The sequence below is a fragment of the Colossoma macropomum genome, unplaced genomic scaffold, assembly GCF_904425465.1.
Source record: "Colossoma macropomum unplaced genomic scaffold, Colossoma_macropomum, whole genome shotgun sequence".
Taxonomy (NCBI): domain Eukaryota; kingdom Metazoa; phylum Chordata; class Actinopteri; order Characiformes; family Serrasalmidae; genus Colossoma; species Colossoma macropomum.
Window position 1 is genome coordinate 2,190,076 of NW_023494784.1, and position 23,558 is coordinate 2,213,633.

General features: G+C 39.2%; 1 protein-coding gene across 1 annotated transcript in view; it reads left to right on the top strand.

Annotated features, from left to right (window-relative positions):
* The window catches only part of LOC118811463 (anosmin-1), a 94,811-nt gene that overhangs the window by 57,976 nt on the left and 13,277 nt on the right, over positions 1-23,558 (top strand). The window contains exons 5-9 of the mRNA XM_036575695.1: positions 3,707-3,891; positions 5,245-5,374; positions 12,601-12,806; positions 16,443-16,587; positions 16,675-16,803. Of these exons, the coding sequence (XP_036431588.1) occupies positions 3,707-3,891; positions 5,245-5,374; positions 12,601-12,806; positions 16,443-16,587; positions 16,675-16,803 (795 nt within the window). The remainder of the gene's footprint in view (positions 1-3,706; positions 3,892-5,244; positions 5,375-12,600; positions 12,807-16,442; positions 16,588-16,674; positions 16,804-23,558) is intronic.

Consider the following 23,558-nt stretch of genomic DNA (forward strand, 5'->3'; position numbering starts at 1 on the left):
GCTCCAGCACCCCACCGCGACCCAGAAGGATAAGCGGTTTAGATGATGTATTATGTATGTATATATATATATATATATATATATATATGTGTGTGTGTGTGTGTGTGTATATATATATATATATATATATATATATGTAATATATATATATATATGTGGTGTGTGTATATATATATATATATTTTTTTTTTTCCATATGGGTAAAATGCATTTCAGCAGGGAACACATTTAAAAACTGATGGTTCTTCAAGGGTTCTTTAGTAAAGAAAATGGTTCTATATGAACCATGAACACTCAAAGTGCATCGTGAGAGTGTTCTTCAGACTGATGGAGAACGTGTTTTGTATGGTTTTATATAGGATCTTTTTGGAAAGGGTTCTATATAGCACCAAAACTGATGTCAGTCTTCTTACAATAAAAGAACCCTTTTTTGTGCTGTACAGAACCGTTTTCCAAAAGGCTCTATATAAAACCATGTAAAACACATTCTCCATCCATCTGAAGCATGGTTCTATATAGAACCTTTTTCTTTCATCAGCACCCTTAAAGAACCATCATTTTAAGTGTGTAGCCTCTTAGCTCTAATGCTAAAAGTAGCCGATTTCAGACAAACAAACATGTCTTTGTTGGTAATGGAGTAACCAGCCATTTGGGAAACTTGTTGAACTGTTACTGTAGGAAAGCTGCGCTTTTATAGCCAAATATTAGTATGATTGCAGAACATCTTACCAATTTTATTCTTATGCCAATGAAAGTGTGCCTAAAACACAGCATGCTGCTCTTTCAAAAGGTCTTTCACTTAAAAAAAACATTAACACCGCAACTGCCACAAAGATCTTCTGTAGCGTAGCCTAGAGATCAATTTCATGTTCATACATGATGATAAATCGCTGCTGTCGGAACAAAACCACATATCTCCAACATGGTAACTTTACAGGAGAAGGAAAAAACATACTTTACTTTTAATGTAAGTCAATGGAACCAGACTTTTTTCCAAGTCATTTCGGGTCGTTTCTTTTGGTCTATTCATCATGACATTTACACACAATGTAAAGGGCAACAGGCATTTTCATATTATGGCAAAAACTCAAAATCGTCAAAAAATGGAGATACAAGGTTTCGTTCCGACAGCAGCGAAATGCTGGTTTGACCCTTCGACCCATCCTTAGTGGTGCAGGCTAAAGCCCAGGTGCAGCACACTTTACACTGCTCTCTTAAAATTAATTTTAAAGCGATACCTGCAGCACATTCAGCACACTGCACTGGACATTGCTATGGTCAGATTTAAGCAAGTAAGTGTGATTAAACTGGATTAACTACACAAAATAATACAATTAACCCCAATTGTACTACAAATTTGACAGTCCCAGTAGTTACAAGCCATCTAAGAGTTAAGCCCGTCCATTCCTTTCTGTGCCATCCAGTGTTGTCCATCTCCAGAAACGGACATCCCCTGAATCATTTCGGAGGCTGTTTGGCGTTCGGAGCTGATTTATGGAGATGAATGGGAGTTATTTGCTGCTCCTCTTTCTCCATCTTCACATCATTAAACTCTCCAGTTCCATCAACAGCTCTTTCCTTCACAGCTGTTATGAATTGGGTGCAGAGAGTTAATCTTCCACAGCAGAACATTTCTCTGGAGTTTTTTCTCTGGGTCTTCATAAGCCCTGTACTTAATAAATCTTTAATTTATTACACATGGAAGCGTTTATTACGGCTTTGAGGGTTGAGTGGGAGTAACCGTCATGTGGGAAAAGTGGTTGCCTACACTTGCGCAGCTTTATGCATGCTTGGGTAACGCTTTGGAGATCCAATGGGGCGTCCTTTTTTGTGAAACGATGCTCTATGTGTCTCAGGATGAAAAGGCCGTAGCTTAGTGACAGTAATTAAAATGAGCTGGGGCAGCGCAAGTGGGAAAACAAGATAGCGTTTCATAGAGACGTAACCCGGAATAGTGAGCGGCGCTGGAGCAGGAAATTTAAGGGATCGTTTTAAAAAATCTAACATTTTCCTCTTACTTCAAATGTAGTCAATCAGCCAAGACATGTTTGGACAAAATGGAGAGAAGAAGGAACAAGGTTCAGCCGTCAGTATGTCATACAGGGTCAGGCACCGCATTAGGAAGTTTTTTATTTTGGTAACACTTTATTTGGAGAGTCCACTTTGGATATTTTGTAGACACTTAATTTACTTTTTAACTAAATATCTACTAAATTGACCATAATTTTCTTTAACTCTAAACCTGGCACTGATCCTAACCCTAACCTTAACCTCAACCCAAAACCTAAACCCAGTCCTCACCCTGGTCCTATTCCTAACCCTAACCCCACCACTGTTTAGAATCAGCTGGCTTCAACAGATAGTTTGTTACCAATTTGAACATCTGTATATAATCTATAGTGGACTATCCAAACAAAGTGAGACCCCTATTTTTTCGATGAGATCCACTTATGAAGTTTGTATGACATTATGGACTAAAAACAGTCACAAAACAGTCTCTGTGCCTTTAAGACTGATGCAAATGAGCTCTGTTTTGATTGGTTGCCTGGTATTGTGTGGTCAAGACCAAGACCTGGACACACGAGTTTGGGTTCAGACCAAGACTTGGTAGTAATCTAGTCCCAGTCAAGACCAAGACCTGGACACATGGAGTCTGAGTTAAGACCAAGACTTGGTAGTAATCTAGTCCCAGTCAAGACCAAGACCTGGACACATCGAGTCTGAGTTTAGACCAAGGCTTGGTAGTAATCTAGTCCCAGTCAAGACCAAGACCTGGACACATGGAGTCTGAGATAAGACCAAGACTTGGTAGTAATCTAGTCCCAGTCAAGACCAAGACCTGAACACATCGAGTCTGAGTTTAGACCAAGGCTTGGTAGTAATCTAGTCCCAGTCAAGACCAAGACCTGGACACATGCCGTCTGAGATAAGACCAAGACTTGGTAGTAATCTAGTAATCTAGTCCCAGTCAAGACCGAGACCTGGACACATCGAGTCTGAGATAAGACCAAGACTTGGTAGTAATCTAGTCCCAGTCAAGACTGAGACCTGGACGCACTGAGTCTGAGATAAGACCAAGACTTGTTAGTAATCTAGTCCCAGTCAAGACCAAGAACTGGGCACACGAGTCTGAGTTTAGACCAAGGCTTGGTAGTAATCTAGTCCCAATCAAGACAGAGAACTGGATGCACTGAGTTTGAGTTAAGACCAAGACTTGGTAGCAGTCAAATCCAAGCTAAGACCGAGACCAGATTAAGACTTTTTCAGAATCTAAAGATAAAAGATATCTTCACTGTACATTTATTATCATTCATCATATATGATATACATTAAATGATATTGTATCATATGTTTTTAGGCTGTTGTTGATGTTCAATAATGATAGAAAAAAGTTTCCAATTACCCTACCCTGAGACTGAGACAAGTCAAAATGATACAGAGACCAAGAAAAGACCTTTAATTTAGGCTTTGAGACCAGATTTCAGTACTACAACACTACATAATGTAGAATATTTTAATGGAGAGAAATTATCCTTCAATAAAAACACCATTAAAATAAAATTATTTCCATTAGTGATAATAAAATACTGGATTCCAGCAGTCAGGCTGCTAACTCTTCTACTCACTGCCTCCCGGTATGAAACGATCCACGGTACCAGTCCGCTGCCCGGTGCTTTAATGAGCTCTCTCTCCTCTGATCTTTCAGGAGCTCCGCTGAAGCCCAGGAAGGAGCTGGTGTTCCTGGAGCAGCCATCGGGTCAGCTAGAGGTTCGCTGGTCCTCAAAGTTCAACATCTCGGTGGAGCCGGTGGTTTACGTGGTGCAGCGGCGCTGGAACCACGGCATCCACCCCAGCGAGGATGACGCCACCCCATGGCAGGACATGGCACAGGTGAACCCTAGGTTTCCTAGTTTATCTTTGTCTGGGAAAAAAAGCCCATTAGCTTGAATGCAAAAAAGACATTGGGGTTTAACCTCTAATTCACCAGGGTATATTTTGTTTTTTCCATCTGAATTTACATGACAAATCATAAGGCAAATTATTCAGTAACTACATGAAATAAATGTAAATCATTATTTTATTTTATTTTTTTGTAAAAGCTCCCCTCAAATTAACAGAACGTGTGTTTTATGATCACACATATTGCTATATGCTTAAAAAATTATTTGTACAGAGCAGATATATAGTTTATAGCCCAGATTTGTGGAAAAATGGGTCGACTTTCAGTAGAAAAAAAACTGAGTTCAGCTTCTTTTATTATAAGGGTTTAAAATTACATCACCATCTATTTGACTGGAAACAAGACAGTTACAGCTCTCATACGACCCCCACCTTTAGAATGTAGCTTATGAAATATGAAAGTTATGAAGAATATGACGAAGTGCGTTTTGGAACCACTGGTTCATCAAAACCGGTTGTTTTGATGTCAAATGGTCCTTCGTTAAGAAACTTACCGTCTTTGATTTCTTTACAGTGGTGGTGATAGGAACCAGGGGTCGCCATGACTACATCACAAATTTAGCCATTTAGTTTACTATCCAAAACCACCAGTGAACCTACACGAGTCTTCTGAGTTTATATGGAATGTTGATGATGGAAAATAGTGGATAATCTGAAAAAATAAGTTTTCTTTGAGAACTATTTTTCCTCAGAACGCCCTGCATGTATCCCTCCACCATGAATGGATTTAAAAAATATGTTTCAGGCCAATATATTTCTGTGAGGGAGCTTTTAGAGATGGACGTCTGGTTCCTATCAGCATCACTGTAACAATTCTGACTGTAGAATTTTTGCTGTTTATTCTGTCCTTTTCTAGATCACTGTTCGATCGGTTGACCGGTACCAGCACAATTCTGTAAAAGTGTTCACTTTGGGTTTTTATACATCATTTTTATGCATCAAATCATCCAGCAAGTCCAGTAAGATTATGTGGAACAGAGATTCTTAACCACCTTAGCCATTTAATTGCAAAAATTCTGAAAAGTTGATTAAATTTTGCTATGAAACACAAGCATGACTGGACCCTAATAAGTCTCATGCTTTATACAGGTGCTGGCAGTTAGTTTGAAGGGTCAGATCTGTGGCTGAAAATGCAATGAACTGTCTCACTGACTGGTTACAGCAGCAGGCACTCATTCATAGTGGAGATATTTTAAAATAGTTTGACCACTAAGCGTCTGTTCTGTCCACATATACCTGACCTCTGACCTCCATCCGTAACCTTGCCCCCTCTCTGACCCTCAGGTGGCGGAGGAGCGCGTCCAGTTGGTGGACATCAGGCCCAGCAGGTGGTACCAGTTCCGTGTGGCGGCAGTAAACGTCCACGGCACCCGCGGCTTCACTGCCCCCAGCAAGCACTTCCGCTCGTCCAGAGGTGGGTCCTCCTGGGTGGTCTTCACCCTCCTGACCACTCCCACTGCCCTCAATAACCCAATACTCCCTCACAGCACGGGGATAAGACATTACAACAGGTGGAGCCTTCGACTGACGGACTTTTACGACAGGACTTGCTCTTATAATCGCCCGGCTTAGCCAAGTGTGCTTCACGCCTGCCTGCCCATCCAGCACGGCTGGAGAAGGACACAATGGCCCTCATTTATCGGCCTTGAGTGTGAAAGCAGTACCATTTTTTGCGATATGCTTCAGTAAAAACCCTAATCAGAAAGATTTATGGAGCTAACCGATGATTGATGTGAACCTACTCGGTCTGTATATATCAATAAAACAGATCCAGACTGAAAAGGTCAAAAATCAAACGAGTTCAGACTGGATTCTGTTCCAAATTCGAAATGGCACTGCTTCCAATATCAGAGAGCCAGAAGAAATCAGGAAAAACATTCATGTCAAAAGAGTACTCGCTGCTTCTGCCGCGCTAATTAGATTAGATAGATAGATAGATAGTTGGATAGACAGATAGATAGACAGACACATAGACAGACAGACAGACAGACAGATAGATAGATAGAAAGAACTTCATTGATCCCGAAGGGAAACTGCAGTATTACAGTACCAAGACATATAATTCCACATAAACTTACATATACAATGCACAAAATAACAAATAGAAATAAAACTACACATAAGTTAAAGTATAAGAGAGTAGAAATAAAATAAAAGTATATCTATTTGCATATTTACATAGCATATGAGACAGATTTGTTGTGTTTGCATGAGAGCAGGCACTGAGTGGTGTGAGGTGAACTAAAAGCATGATGATTATAAGCATAACTGACTCGGAGTTGCAGCAGTATTACAGTGTAAAGTGCGCAGTGAGAGTCATTACAGTAGCAGGTTATGATATATTGCACAGTGTTTATTAACAAGAGAGGAGATACAGTGATGAGGTTCAGCTCAGCTCAGACAGCAGGAGATCAGTACCGTCTCTGCAGTGAGGAGACTCGCTGTAGAGCCGTATATCAGTGGGTAAGAAAGATCTCACACGGCTCTTTAACACAGCACAGCTGGAACAGTCTGACCTGAATGAGCTTCTCTGTTTATCCAGTGTAGCGTGCAGGGGGTGTGAGGTGTTGTCCAAGATGGCTAACAGCTTGGAAATTAAGATATGAAGTACATGAACTACTCCACCACAAATCTTAAAGAAATAGCCCGGTCAGAAATGCTGCTGCTGCTAACAGCAGATGAAAGTGAACAGCACTTTGTAGTTGTTGAGTCTAAGTCAAGGGCTCATACATAGACTTAGTAATCACGTCCAAGTTAAGACCAAGACTCGGTAGTAATCTAGTCCCAGCCACGCAGTCAAGACCAAGACTTGGACACATCGAGTCTGAGTTAAGACCAAGACTTGGTAGTAATCTTGTCCCAATCAATACAGAGACCTGGACACATGGAGTCTGAGTTAAGACCAAGACTTGGTAGTAATCTAGTCCTAGTCAAGACCGAGACCTGGACACATCGAGTCTGAGTTAAGACCAAGACTTGGTAGTAATCTAATCCCAGTCGAGACCGAGACCTGGACATCTTGAGTCTGAGTTAAGACCAAGACTTTGTAGTAATCTAGTCCCAATTATGACTGAGACCTGGACACAGCATTAAGCAAGTGACATGCTCATTGATTGTAACTAGCTTCCAATATTGTTAGCCATGTTAGCACATTTGGTTGAGCTAATCCTTTTACACTTCACCCTTAGCATTTCCTCCAAAGACCAGAGAAAAATACTGTTAATGAGCTTAAAGCCTTTGCTAATCAGATTTTTCCCCAGATTAAGGTATAAATTACATAAAATATCACACTTCCAATTTTAAATCAGTAGTTCAGTCAGAAATGCTGCTGCTGCTAACTGGCTCATCGGTTCTTACTAGCTTCCAAGTCTAGCCTATTACTAGCCTATTTGGTTGAGCTAATCCTTTTACACTCCAACATCAACATTTCCTCCAAAGTTGGGAGAAAAGTACAGTTCATTAGCTAAAACTAATGTTTAGATTCATTTTAATACATCCTAATTCATGCTAAAGCTTCACACTGGTTAATTCTCCCCGACAGCAGTAATAGGAGGCGTGCTCAGGCAGCATGTAGCGTGCTACACTCTCAACAAGCAGGAGTTTCATTTACACGGGCTTTTCCCCACTTTATGCTCACATAAAGTGTAATATGTCTGAATTAGTGAGGGGATATTGCAGGTTTGAAATACACACAGGGCTTTGTCGGCGTGCCAGAAAGTGAGGTAAGGTGTCTGCTTAAGATCTCCGCCACAGATTAGCAGGCGCAGCGCTGTGTTTAATGTAAAGCGACATGAAAGAGGTATTTAGCGTAGCACTTGGTTACATGCACCAAAGCTTGAGGCACTTCTTTCCAGCCTGATCTGACTGGGGCGAACAGCCTCACAGGCAGTTTCCTAATTGTGGATTACGCCAAGTTTTGCAAGTGAAATAAAAGTTGAAGTGAGCTGTTTTTTCTGCTTTTTTAAACTTGGGTGCTGGTCAACGTCTGGATCTGAAAGCACTGTAGCTGAAGTACGTCAGAGCGGTAGTAGCAGTCGTCTATAAACCATCATTGCTTTTGTCCATTACAGATAACAGTGGTTTATACAGTGCCAGAAACCACATAATCAAGTCTAGTGATTACTTAACAACCCCATACAGTCTGAAGCAGTGATTACGGTGATCTAGCCCCGTGCTGACTGGACACCTGCTCCTCCAGTGTTTGTTCTGAAATCCAGGGCATGAATAGGGAGTTGCTAATCTTCTGGAAAGGCTTTGCAATGGATGTTGGAACATTGCTGTGGTGATTTGATTGTATTCAGCCACGCCGCAAGAGCATTAGTGGCTTCAGTGCTAAAACTCAAGAAGCAAACTACAGCCAAACAAGTGTTGGCTGCTTGACTGCATTTACAGTTATGGGGAATTGTTTAACCCTCTACTGCACACATTATGAGAGCAATTTAAAAACTTCACTTTCTTGCATAAAGGGGTCCAGATTAATCAATTATATAATTATGAAATATATTATGATTATTAATAATCAACGTGATTATTCAATTTCAAAACATTTTTAACATATTAATTTGTGCAGGGGTCTTTTTGGAGTATGTTGCCTTGAGGCAACATTGTGAAATTATGGGAAGAAATGACGTAGAGACGTGTTCCCTGAAGTGGTGAGACTTGGCTTGTGACTGGCTTAATCTGTTCCACTGTCTCACAATGTTGCTTCTAGGCAACAAACCTATTTCTGCAAATTCTCGTAACACAAAAAAAAATGATACTGAATGTTAAAAAAAGAGGTTTAAATGTGCCCACTAAGAGAGAGTACGACCAAGTACATGCCTTTTATCGACTTACTCAAACTCCTCCCTTTGTTGTTAACCATTTTTTGTCTTTAAATATGTATAATGTTATTGTAAAGTGAGGAAAATGAGTTTGTTGCCCTGAGGCAACATCATGCAATAGAGGGTTAAATTACAAAATTACCAGCTGAAGGACAGCAATCATGGAATCCAGACAGACACTCCAACATTGATACGTCTACTTCACCCTCACTAATAAAGCTGTGCAAAGTCAGCTCACGTTAGCTTTCTGACCTTCCCTGCCTTTCCGTTGACCAGAAGTTGAAGAGCGCGTTAGGCCTCACGCAGCACGTTAGGTCCATCATATGATTTCAATTTCCCGCTAACATCATTTGTCGGAGCAATTTGCAAAAGCTTCTCTGGCTTATTTATCTTGCGCCGCTAAAGGTTGGGTTGCCGGTGACACGCGGCTCTAGCCGGAGTGGATGAAATGGCTTTCAGGTGGGAGCGAATTGTGGCATAAAGAGGAAACTGATTGGCTCCTAAATTGGGTCATTTTCTTGTTAGAGTCTCTGAGTTTACGTCATGGCTGAGACGCTGATCTAACCAGGTTTTCTGACCGGCCTGCTGGCCGAGGCTTTCTCTAAAGAGCAGTAGATTGAAGGAGATTGTAAAAAACTAAAGTGACTACCAGTCTAAACATCGAATTTACTAAGATTTCCCTCCTCACTCCAAATTTAGTTGATCAGCCAAGACGTTTTGTGTCCCAAGTTTGGTTTTAGCACTAATGTAGCTAAGAAGTAATGGAAGCTTAGCGTGGTGGTAACTGTAGGCCTAAATCATCACCTCAAACTATGTGGAGTTGTTTAATAACACTTTAATGCACGATTACTGATTACTTGCTGAATTTAATATATTTGGAAAAAAATGTAAAATGCAGCCTGTGCAAAAGTTATGGCACAGGCAGATAAATAAAAATAAGGCACAGAAATTTGCAGAAAAATGGTATATTTTATAAGTTTGCTCCCTGTGTAGGATACATCAGCTTATTTTCACAAAGAATGTCAACACAGCATATATTGGGACCAGGGTTGTTTGCTCAAATATGTTTATATGGAAGCATATTGGCAGGTAATATTGCTTGTTTGCAAAATTATCTAACAATGGATTGAAATTTTATTTTTTTTCAATATTATGATTTCACTGTTTAAGAAAGTTTTTGTTAAAAGTTTGGTTAAAAGTTTGCTTGAGAGAAAAAAAAAAACTTTTAGCACAACTAAACATTGAATTTACCAAGTTTCCCTCTTTAGTCCAGCCAAGATATTTTGTGTCCCAAATTTGGTTTTGGCACTGAAGCTACGAAGCTAATGTAGTTAGGCCTAAATCATCACCTCAAACTGTGTGGATTTGTTCAGTATCTCTAACAGACCTGATTTTATGGTTTCTGACACTCAGTGACTCACTGTGATCTATAAACATGGAATCAAAGATGATACTGTTTAGCAAAAGTTTAGGTGGCCAAAAAAATCCATGTTTTGTTGATTTTCTATGTAAAAAAGAAAGTTTCTCTTCATCCACTTCAGAGAACATTTTAAGGCACAATAACTGATTATTTGCTGATTTTAATATATTTGGGAAAAAAACAAAATGCAGCCAGAAATTTGGCACAGAAATGTGCTCCCTGTATGGGATACGTCAGCTTATTTAGAAAATCAACACAACATGTAATCTGTTCAAACATTTGCTAATGACTGTGTATTGGCAGATAATTTTGCTTGGTTGAAGAAATTTTCTTGAAACAAGCACAATTATTAGCCAGTGGATTGAAATATTTTTTAGAAAAAAGGGTTTAACAAAGCTTTTGTTAAAAGTATTTGTTTGAGAGAAAAAACATTTTTTGCACAACAGAAGAAAGAAAGGTGGAAACAAAGTCTGGAGCTGTTTTTCCACACTGGTGTACTCATGGTGATGGTGAACTCAAAAGACTACAAAAGACATTTTTTGGATGCAAACCTGCAGAAGAAATAACAAAACAAAACTTAGCAGCTACTTTGTGAAAGAACACTTAACCAAATAGTAAATGCCAGTGTTGGAACGGTCTGTTCAAAATAAACACCACTTGGCTTGATAGTCTGTTTTCTGTAATGCACAATTACTGATTATTTGCTGAATTGACGATATTTACGAAATAATGTGCAAAAGTTATGGCACAGGAAAATAAATAAAAATAAGGCACAGAAATTAGCAGAAAAATGAAATATTCAAGTTCTTGCCTGTTGAGGATATGATAGCTTATGTTTACAAAGAAAATCAGCACAACATGTAATTGGACCAGGGTTGTTTGTTCAAACGTTTGCAAATGACTAAATATTGGCAGATAATTTTGCTCATTTGAAGAAATATGCTTGAAAAGAAAGAAAGGTGGAAACGTCAAAGTCTGGAGCTGTTTTTCTTACACTGATGTTGCTGATCATGAACTCAGAACAGTACAAAGGCAGAATTTTGGATGCAAACCTGCAGAAGAAATAACAAGCTGAAACTCCCCAGCCACCTAATGAAAGAACACTTCACCAAATATAAATGCCAGTGTTGGAACGGTCTGTTTAAAATAAATGCCACTTGGCTTGACAGTGAACTGAATGCATTTTAACTATGGCGCAAATGTCCAAATACTTTTTGGGGCCGCTGTATCTATTTATATGTCATTTGGAAACATGCAAACCATCATTCATTGTGTCTGATGACTGAAGTGAGTGTGGGAACAGTTTCTGGGAGCAGATGTCTGGCTCTGTTCATGAGAACTGTAGACGCTTCAGGGTCCTCAGTGCTGTTTGTTGTCGGGGGTTTAAAGGCGGCATCGCTAAGAAAAATGACAGAAGGATCTGATGGATGACGGAGGTAAAGCAGCTTTTCCTGTGCTGTAGGTGTTCCCTCCCCGGCCACTTTATCAGAAACTATGTGCTTTCTTGTGCAGTTAGAGACCTCAGCTCATCGGTTAATGTCCAGTTTGTGTTAGCCTTCCTCCAGCCCTTCATCACTGGTCAGTTTCTGACCACAGAGCTGCTCTTGGACACTAAACATGTCTTGTCTTATTGACTATGATTTGAGTAGAGCCTGACCGATATATCGACCAATGTTGACGACTCTGAGTCACCAATAATCTCCAACTCTTTTGCGACAATATTTGTATTATTCAAAGGGGAACTTCTTTACAGTGGTGGTGATAGGAACCAGGGGTCGCCATGACTACAACACAAATATAGACACTTTATTTACTATCCAGAACCACCAGTGAACCTACACGAGTCTTCTGAGTTTATGTGGAATGTTGATGATGGAAAATAGTGATAAATCTGAAAAAAAAATTGTTTGGGAACTATTTGGCCTCACAGCACCCTGCATATTATGTATCCCTCCACCACGAATGGATTTTTATGTCAAAATCTTCTCAGAACTATCATAAAACAGTGTCTCAGTCATCAGGCAGTGAATTCATAACCATTTCATGTAGGAACTTTCTGTGAGGGAGCTTTTAGAGGTGGACGTCTGGTTCCTATCACCACCACTGTGAACAGTTTATTTGAGTTTATGAAGTGTGCCCAGTGAGAACTGACCATTGTTTTAGTCAGTAAACACAGTTTAAACGTGGACAGTTGGAGTGTAAGGTTAAATTTTAAGATATAAATATAAATTGTAACAGCCGATATTATCAGTTATCAGAATTTGTAACCCCTTAAAATCAGCATCAGTGTCAACCACAACATTTTCGTATAGATTGAGGCCTAATTTGGGGAAAAATTGTGTGTATTTGGTTTGATATATTGTTTTTTATGAATGCATGTTGTCCTGTCCTCCACAGACCCGTCCCCTCCTCCGTGTCCCTCTGGTCTGAGGGTGACCAATGTGTCGGTGGGGGCTGATGGCCTGCTGACTGCTCGGCTAGACTGGACACTGTCTGAAGAGTCTGATGTCCCTGTCCATCACTTCAAAGTGTTCTGGAGCTGGACGGTTCCTGGAAAAGCAATGGTGCCCACCAAGAAGAAAAGGAGAAAGACCACCAGTGGGGTAAGGATCTCTACTGATCCCCTGAAATGGGCAGGACCAGCTGACGGGCCCAAACTATTATTACTCACTTTTATAACCTGGGAATAATTACGCTAGTTAGTATTATAGTTTATATAGACACCAAATAATAGCCTTTGATGAAATAGGGGTTTAATTTCAGCTTTTTTCATAATGTGTGACCAGAGAGAAGAAGGTAAAACGAGAAATACGGTGTTCTCTAACTTGACGTTAAATTGTTTAATTAAAGTAAAAAGTAGAATAACTCAGCCTTACTGCTTTTGCCATGTTTTTGTCACATTTTTTGTCATAAACGGACAAAAGTGCAGACTTGTCTGTCGATGCAGAATGGAAATCAAATAAAAATGTAAGTAATTACACACCCAGCTGTGCACTGAATTATATATAATTATATTTTTATTATCATTTTGTTATATATTTACATTTTAGATGTCAAATATTTAACTGTTGTTGTATGACTAATTGTATAGTTACATAATGAATTACATTTACATTTTATTTACTGGCTCTATTACAAACACCTACCTTGTACTCACACTCACTGGCCACTTTATTGGAAACACCTACCTTGTGCTTCCACTCACTGGCCACTTTACTGGAAACATCTACTTTGTGCTTCCACTCACTGGCCACTTTATTGGAAACACCAACCTTGTGTATGGACAGGTCTGAGTCTGCACTTCTCAGGTTCTTCTGTTTGTTTTGACATGAAAACATGTATTTTTCTTTCTGTAAAACAAGACACAACAATAACTTTTCATCAAAATCAAACCATGAAAAAACATGTTCTCTTCTACCTACAAACACAAATGTGGTTTGGATTGAAAGTTTATAATCTGCACTTTCCACATCATTTCTCCCCTTGTTTCAATGAGTTACAAGTAATTCATATAAAACTATTACATGATTCTGTTACTGCCAGAACCAGCTCCAAAGCCCAAACACAGAGAGACAGTGGCTTTGACTTGTTGAAGGAGAACAATTGCAGCTACACTCCTGTTATCAACACTTATAAAATGTTATGACATATTTTATTGACTTAAATGGCTGAGAAAAACTCACTGGCCACTTTATTGGAAACATCTGCATTGTGCTTCCGCCTACTGGCCACTTTATTAGAAACACCCACCTTGTGCTTCCGCTCACTGGCCACTTTATTAGAAACACCTACCTTCTCACTGGCCACTTTATTAGAAACACCCACCTTGTGCTTCCCCTCACTGGCCACTTTATTAGAAACACCTACCTTGTGCTTCCACTCACTGGCCACTTTATTAGAAACACCTACCTTGTGCTTCCGCTCCCTGGCCACTTTATTAGAAACAGCTACCTTGTGCTTCCACTCACTGGCCACTTTATTAGAAACACCTACCTTGTGCTTCCACTCACTGGCCACTTTATTAGAAACAGCTACCTTGTGCTTCCACACCCTGGCCACTTTATTAGAAACACCTACCTTGTGCTTCCGCTCACTGGCCACTTTATTAGAAACAGCTACCTTGTACTTCCACACCCTGGCCACTTTATTAGAAACACCTACCTTGTGCTTCCACTCACTGGCCACTTTATTAGAAACACCTATCTTGATGCTCCGCTAGGTGTCACTGTTATTAGAACCGTAGCTACCTTGTGCTTCCGCTCACTGGCCACTTTATTAGAAACACCTACCTTGTGCTTCCGCTCACTGGCCACTTTATTAGAAACAGCTACCTTGTGCTTCCACTCACTGGCCACTTTATTAGAAACACCTATCTTATAGCTCCAGTTAGGTGTACTGTTATAGACCGTAGTCTATTTGTTTTTAATTTTGTTTTTCTTATTATTTTTCAACTGTTGTTCTGTATTATCTTACTTGTTATTATCACGGGCAGTTTAAATGTGTAACCCTCGGCAGAACGGGTTTGTTTAATACCTGACAGATGTGTCACTGAAGGCTTTAAGGTTCGGATTGTGGGATCTGTCTGTTTACACGTGTACCGCCCGGTGACCCGCTGGAGCAGGAATGCCAAAACAAACACGGCCAATAACTAAATCCAATCAAACGCCTGCTGCTGGCGGAACGCTCCAGAATTAAGCATGAGGTAGCCAAGCACCAGGGGGCTTTCTGAAGTTTCGGAGTGGAAATTCTCACCATGTTGGTGCACACAGAGCACATATGCTTCCAATAATCACTCTCTTCTGAAAGGATTCTGTTTGGTGCCTTTAGCAGGACAGGCCAGTTTTTTCAATTTAATTTGTATTATAATTTTTTTATTTAATAATTCTTTCTGTGAAAGTTATTATCTGTTAAAAAGTGTTTCAATTTTATACACAGATCTTTCATTGTTTAGCAAAGCCTGCAGTTTCATTTTAACCCCTTAAAATCTCAGGCTTATTATATATTAAGGCTTATTATTCAGTAACTACAGCGACTTCAGTGCAAACTGGCTGAGCTGTTCTCAGGTTATTGAAGTGTATAATAAAACTTTGGGCCATTTGAGGGGTGAACATATGCAGTACTGTGCAAAAGCCAGAGACCCGTACACTTATTTATGTTGGAAAAAACTGTGCCCACTCTTTCCCTTTATTCCAGCTTCCATTCCTTTCAGGAGCCTCACTTTCAGTTCCTCAAAGAATCTGCAGACACACCTCCAAAGTTCAGTCTTAGAAGCTGGTTGATCATTTTCTGAAGTAATCAAACCCATTCAGTGGTGTTGAGGTCTGGACTCTGGGGTGGTCAGTCCATCGTTCAGCTTCTTTGTTTGATGTGTCCGTCTCCTTTTCTCAGTGAGGTTCTTCTTGATCAGCTACACATCCTTTCAGACCCACAGCGCTGAGTCGTCTTCTCACAGTGGAAGGATGGACAGAAACACCTGTGGATGTTTTCAGATCTGAAGCAGCTTGATTTTCTCCTCTCTCTCAGAGATGAAAGCTTTAAGTGCTGTTTATCTGATCGGGGGCAGTTTTTGGTGTCGACCAGGTCTTCCAGGTGGTTGTTAGGAGACACATTTTCTCTGTAGCTTTGAATCAACATGTAACAGTAAAATCTGAAGTCCAGCTAGACTTTCATCTTCCTTATCGCTGTTGTCAGAAGAAAACCTTGTATCTCCAAAATGGTAACTTTACAGGAGAAGGAAAAAACCTACTTTACTTTTAATGTAAGTCAGTGGAACCAGAGATTTTTCCAAGTAATTTTAGGTAATTTCTTTTAGTCCATTCATCAAGAAATTTACATACAATGTAAAGGCTAGGTTTTCTTCCGACCGCAGCGTTCTGCAAGTGGATTATCTAACGTCTAATCTCCTGAAAAACTTCAGTTTACGAGCTGTTTAGACTGAAGAGTGGTCTCTGACTTTTCCACAGTACTGTATAAAACATAAGTATTTGATTATATCACATTACATATGAACCTGTGCCCTGTATTCATCTTACATATTAGGATTGTATTAGTATTTTGCCAAATACATAACAGCACAAAAGCAGATCGTTACTAAAGCAGGTTTAATTGCATCAATGTTGGTGAATTTCTCTTTTTACTGCCCAATGTCTTCAAAAAAATGAAAATTTGTTTCTCAACTATTCAAGTTTCCATGATTTTTCATGCACAGCCTCAGCCTCATGTGTATTTGCTGTTTTTAGGCTAAAAGTTCAGTGGATTTAGAGGGTCTGGTGGGGAACAACTCGTACACCGTGGAGCTGCAGGCCGTGGCGTATTGGGGTCAGGTGCGACTGAAGAGCCCCAAAGCCTCCCTGCAGTTCAGCACCGCGCTGGACACCCACTCAAGTACGACTCTTTCACATACATCTCATACTGCAGCTCCTTAGAACTCAGAACCGAGCAGTTTGTTGATTGTAAATTGTGTCTGATTAGAATCGCTGACCAAGCTGAAGAAGGAGGAGTTTTCCGCGGGGAAGCGACCCGCGAGCACGCTGGAGGTGGGCACACCGTTCTACCAGGATGGACAACTGCAGGTCCGCGTTTACTGGAAGAAGAGAGGAGGTACTTAAACTTCAACAGACCAGCACAAGTCTAGGTCCAAAAGTTTGTAGACACCAGCGTTTCTCCTGAAATGAAGGGTATTAATAGCGAGTTTGCCACTGCTTTACTGCAGTAACATCCTCTACTCCTCTGAGAAAGCTTTACACTAAGTGTTGAAACACTGCTGTGAGGATTTCATTGCATTCAGCCACAAGAGCATTAGTATAGGGCCTTCCAACCCTATGTTTTTTCATTTGTGCACACAAGTGATGCATAAACTCAATAGAGAGCCGGTCAAATCACACATTCTTACTTGCTGTAGCGTTCCAAACTACCCATGATGTTCTTGAAAACCCAAAGGGGGCTGCCACAATTCCTCACTACAGGGGTGCCCATACTTTTGTAGCTTTAGGTCTACTTTTTCCAGTGGACAGGCCATCATGATCTACCTTTAAAAAAAAGGGTAGGTGTGTTTTGGTTTGTCCATCTGAATTTACAGGCCCAAATTGAGACAAATTATTCTGTAATTGCCTGAAATAAATGTAAAGCTTTTTTTTTTGTAAAAGTTTCCATCAAATTTACAGAAAATGTGTTTTATGATCATAAAGTTACAGTTTATTGCTGAAAGCCAAAAATCTTAGATGCTCTTAAAATAATTTTTACAGAGCAGATCACTGAAGAGACGCCATCTGAGATCCAGTTTACAGCCCAGATTTGTGGAAAAAGTAGTGAGTTCAGCTTCTTTTATTATAAGGGTTTAAAATTACATCACCCATCTATTTGACTGGAAAGAAGACAGTTTCAGCTCTCATACGACCCCCACCTTTAGAATGTAGCTTATGAAATATGAAAGTTATAAAGTAAAGAATATGACGAAGTGTGTTTTATAGGTTAACACGGAGTTAAATAGGTTAAAAGGTTTTAAACTTTTTAATGCACTTAAGTGGCCTATACTGATGTTCAGCATTACAGGACAAACAGCTGAAAATCACACTAACCTTATTCTGATTATTTGCACTGAATGAGGTCAGCAGGTTTGTGTAGTCTGGACAAATTTTTTCTTCCTGAGTTCATTTTTAGCTGGGAATTCGTCGCCGTAGTTTCTGTGTATATTTCGTAAATGCCTCTCGATGTTCCCCTTCTTTGGAAGTGCGATGGCTGCTTGGCAAATTAAGCAGAAGCATTTCTAGTTTGACACTGTAAAAAATAGTTTATTCTCTTATTCTGCATGGAAGATAATTTTCGGTTTCTGTATCTCAGCCCCTCTTCATAGGCTCATAACTCTGGATGTGAGTCACATAGGATCTCATGATAAGATGGAATGGAAAGGGCGACTCTACAGATTCAGTAAATGTTTGAACTGTATTTCTGCGCTGGATTATCACAAAGATACACAAACAGATATAGAAACACTGAATTTGACACGGTGCATTCGTCCACGGTTTCACTCATTCAGAACATAAACACTATTCAGAAAACAAAAAAACGGCTTCGGTCACAAGAAAGGTTAAAGTTCAGGAAAATCATGAATGTATAAAATTGCTCAAATGTGATGATCTTGTTGGCCTCGTACAGGAAGATTCAGCTAAAAGTTGCAAAGGTCCAGTTACATCAGATTTCCTGCTGACAAAGGTCCAGACAAGCTAATATCAGGGAACAGCAACAACGGCTACCTTTAATTGCTTAATTATTAATGATTAGCCCAGAAAACTAATGAAGTAACGTAAAAAACACAAACACATTTTCAAGCGTATTTTGACTTGATTCTGGTACTTTTATGATCCAGTGATATTTGAATGAAAATTGAATTGCCAAAATAGAAAATTAAATAAAAAAGGCTATTTTTTATGAGGATGGATGAGCACTGTGGTGGATCTTTAATCTTAAGTTTTGGGTTTAGGTGTCAGTGTGAGTCAGTCCTTAGTGATTTCCTTTGGTCAAAATACAGACAGAAGCGCAAATCAACCAATTACAGACAAGAGGCAGATGACGGACACACGAATCCACCAGGTCTACATGGTGAGAGGCAGATGACGTGTATCTCAGCCCCTCTTCATAGGCTCATAACTCCGGATGTGAGTCTCGTATGATCTCGTGATAAGATGGAATGGAAAGGACGACTCTACAGATTCAGGAAGTGTTTGAACTGGATTTCTGTGCTGGATCATCACAAAGATATGAACAGAAACACTAAGAAACATCTAGTTTGACGCGCCAGCGCATTTGCCGGCCCCAGAGGGTTAAAGCAGTAATTAACACTGAAAGAAAAGAGCCAAAGTGATCCTCGTTACTGCAGCTCCTTTCAATTCACACAGCGTTCCCGGTCTGCAGCCCTAAAACAGCCCAGTTTCATTAATAGGACTTGACGTCGTCTCTCCTAAACGTCGCTGATGAACCCCAGAAGGGTTAAAGTGTAGGTTTCTCCCGCAGCTCCCGCCGCTAACGCCGCAGCGGAGATGCTGAAAGCTTGAAAGGCCGCGCTCGGGGCCGCTCTGTCAGCTCTCATTCAGGACTTCCCATCAGGCCGCACATAAACGTCATCACCTTGGCCAAACTCTGCGTGACGGATCCGGGAAACTCCTGAAGCTGAGGGAGGCCCGGCGCCCGAGACCGAGCGGCCGCGCGCTCGATGCTAATGAGGGAAATTCCTTCTCGTCCGGAGCTGTTAGCGTTAGCTTAGCACTAGCATTAGCAGGAGTGATGGTGATTCGACTCGGCACCTTCTGAAGCACGAGCGCTCTTTACCATAAAACAGGAGAATGGGGTCTTTATTTATCTAGAACAGTTCTAAACCCAAGATACAAAGTGCTTCACAATAAAATGACAATTATATACAATTATATACAAGTTAATCACTTAACAGTCATTGTTTATGTTATCGATTGTTATTAAAACTTTATTTAGCGGTTATGTTTTTAATTGTAATTACACTCTTAACAGTTATTAGTTGAGTTATTGATTGTTATTAACACTTCACAGTTATCGATCACACTTAACTGTTATTTGTTAAATTACTAATTATAATTAACTTTAATTAACAGTTATTAGTTGTAATTACACAGTAATTAAGGCTTGTTATCTACTGTAATTACACACTTAACAGTTACTGCTTATGTGATTCATTGTAATTCCCTAACTAATAGTTATTAGTTTTCTACTGTAATTACACACTTAACGGTTGTTAGTTAAGTTAGTGGTTGTAATTACACACGGAACAGTTTTTGGTTATCAGTTGTAACTACACAGTAATTAAGGCATGATTATTTACTGTAATTACACACTTAAGAATTACTGGTTAAGTGAATCGTTGTAATACCCAACTAACGGTTATTTGTTCACTATTGTAATTAAGCACTTCAACTCTAATTACACACTTAACAGTTGTTTGTTAAGTTATTGATTGTAACTACACATTTAACAGCTGTTAGTTAAGTCAGTGTGTGTAATTATAAATGGAACAGTTGTTAGTTATTGATTGCAATTACACATTTAACAGTTCTTGGATATTAGTTGTAATTACACATGAAGTAAGGCAGGGTTATCCACTGTAATTACACACTTAACAGTTATTAGTTAAGTTCTAGTAATATATGTTATATGTGTGTTGAAGGACAGATCAGGGTCATGACACCAATCATGACACCAAGATTTTTTACAGATGAACCTGATGCAACTGAGAAATTGTTAAGTTTAAGTGTTAAATTAGACAGTTTGTTTCTGGCTGCTTTTGGACCAAGAAGTAGAACCTCTGTTTTATCCGAGTTAAGTAGGAGAAAGTTACTCAACATCCAGTCATCCAGGAAGTTTATGCCGTGTTTACTGATAATGGTGCCCAGTGGTAGCATATATATTGTGAATAATATAGGCCCTAAAACAGAGCCTTGTGGAACACCATACTTTACTTTTGCGAGGACAGATGATTCACTGTTTACATTAACAAACTGATAGTGATCAGTTGGGTAAGATCTGAACCAGGAAAGAGCTGTTCCTGTTAGCCCTACAAGGTTTTCTAGTCTATCTAGTAAGATAGAGTGGTCTAATGCCGCACTAAGATCCAGGAGGACTAGCACAGACACATTTCCTTGGTCAAAAAATAATAAAAGACAATTTTTACTAGTGCTGTCTCTACTATGATGTGGCCTAAAATCAGACTGAAATTTTTCATGTATATGATTTCTATAAAAATAGGAACTTAATTGTTTTGCTACAACTTTTTCCAAGATCTTAGATATAAAAGGGAGATTTGAGACTGGCGTTATAAGGTAGCAGGTGTGTAGAGTTTAACTATGCATTCTGAATTTTTACAACAGTTATTAGTTAGTATTAGTTAAGTTATCGATTGTAATTACACATTTAATAGTTATTAATTAAGTATTAGTTAAGTTATCAGTTGTAAGTACACACTTAACAGTTATTAGTTAAGTATTGATTGTAAATACACACTTAATAGTAATGTTATCATTTGTAATTACACACTTTACAGTTATTAGTTAAGTATTAATAAAGTTATCGATTGTTATCACACACTTGTTATAAGTTATCATTTGTATTTACACACTTAACAGTGATTAGTTAGATTAGTGGTTATAATTAAGTTATTGATCGCTATTAAACACTGAACACCTACCTGTAAAGTTTTTGATTGTAATCATACACTTAACATTTGTTAGCTAAGTTATTGATCATTATTAAACACCTAAACTATTGATTAAGTTATCAATTTTAATTACACACTTTATTATTTTAGTTATTTGTTAATCATTGATTATAGTTAACGCATAACAGTTATTGGTTATTGGTTAAATTATGGATTGTAACTGTTAAATAACACAACAGTTACTAGTGAAGTTATTGGTTGTAATTACACACTTCACACTTATTGATTATTCTTGTAAATACACACTTAACAGTTATTGATTAAGTTACTGGTTGTAATTATTTGCTTTAATTCCATTATTGAACCAATAATGCTAATAAAATGTTCCCATTTATTGGTGAATAATGTATCGCTGGACCGTGCACCCCTCAGCGAGCTCCAGCTGCGGCCCAGCTGTGGGTCCTCTCTGACAGGTTCTCTTATCCTGCTGCGCTGGATCAGAACAGCAGCTTCATTTACTGCTGATTGCGACACTCAGTCATTCTCAGAGCTCTCAGAGCACAGAGCTCTGATTTACACTGCAGTTCAACCCAACCTACTGTAAAGCAAATTAGGTATTTCAACTCCCTTTTATTTGAACTTTAATGAACTCCAAGGTTTAAGGTATTTTAAAGGGCCCATATCATAGAAAACCAAACTTTCCTCACTTTTTTGATATAAGAGTTTGATGCAGCACATAAACATTCTTACAGTTTCTAAACACTCCCAGTACATACAGTCCATATGTAAACTAAACTGTAAAAACAGCTTGTAATGCATACAATGTTTTGTGATGTCACAATTAAGCAATAGAACACAACAGGATCGTAGATCATCACAGCCGTGATGTTATTGGCGATAACACACTCCTCGAGTGTTCTATTGCTTTAATACAACAGTTAAATAAATAAAGTAATAAATTAATAAACTGGGCCGTGAACGCGGCGTTTAATATGTTTTAATGTTCGCAGTTCCTTCACCAAATTATAGTTCCTTAACGAGCAGCTCGTTGCTACGTCAGAGTAACGAGCTCCGCCCACTCGCTGCACAGTCTGCTGTAAGCCTCGCCTTTTGAAGTACAGACTGAGCCATAAAACTGCTGCAATATCAAGTTCAGCTCAGCTTTGTCAGTTTTTGCCAGATCAGTATTAATGTTGTTTTGTTCCAGCCAGTCTGTAAAGCATCTGTCCATTTAGTTTGGCGAATGGTGTTGGGTTCATTTCTGGCTGATTCCAGGTTGTTCAGCTGTTCTTCTGTCTCAGCTGCTGACTGAAAAGCTGCTCAGTGGTGATGACAGTTTGGGAATTTAGTGTCGTCTCATCTTCAGAGTCTGACCAAATCGGCTGTCGGTCAAATGCGATCTTAAAAGTGTCCGTTTTCTGTTTGTGGCAAAGTAAGAAGTAAAAACGTTCAAATGTCTTGAGCGTCTCCTACAGCTGTCAAAGTCGTTGCTTAGCAACGGGGTCAACATTTCTCAACCAAATAGCTTGCGAGGCTGGAACTAACTGCTGTATAAAACCAACATATTTACATATATTCTCTTATTCAGGGTACAGCAGTCTAGCTCCGCCCATTCACTCTCAAATTAGAAGGACTGTTAAGCTCGGGCTGCTTTTGGAATGAGGTGCAATACAGAGCAGCCAATCAGGACAGAGCTCATTTACATACAGTCCTATGCAAAAGTTTGGGCGCCCCTGGAAAAATTACACATTTTAGTGATTTTCCAAGTGAAAATAAGTGAACACATCCTCTATAGAGAACACACCTTACACATCTGAGTACACAGTTACACTTTATATGTTGAAATGAACACACTGGGGACAAATAAAGCATTAAATGTTGCCTGTGCAAAAGTTATGGCACATTTTATATTTTAGGCTCATTTTTTTCCAATATGTTAAACTCATAAATAAAAATGTTCCCCAAAACTCAGTATTTGACTAGGAGTTTTCAACCTTTTGCTTACGACTGTATGTCAGCATTTAAGGCACAGTAACAAAAGCAGCCTGTTTAATTCTAAAGGATAAAGAAAGGGTTTAAAATGGTCATATAAAAATGAATTATGACTGTTTTTGGTACATAAAACCTCACAAACGTTATAAGTGGAATCTCACATGGAAAAATAAATTACTTTTAGCTG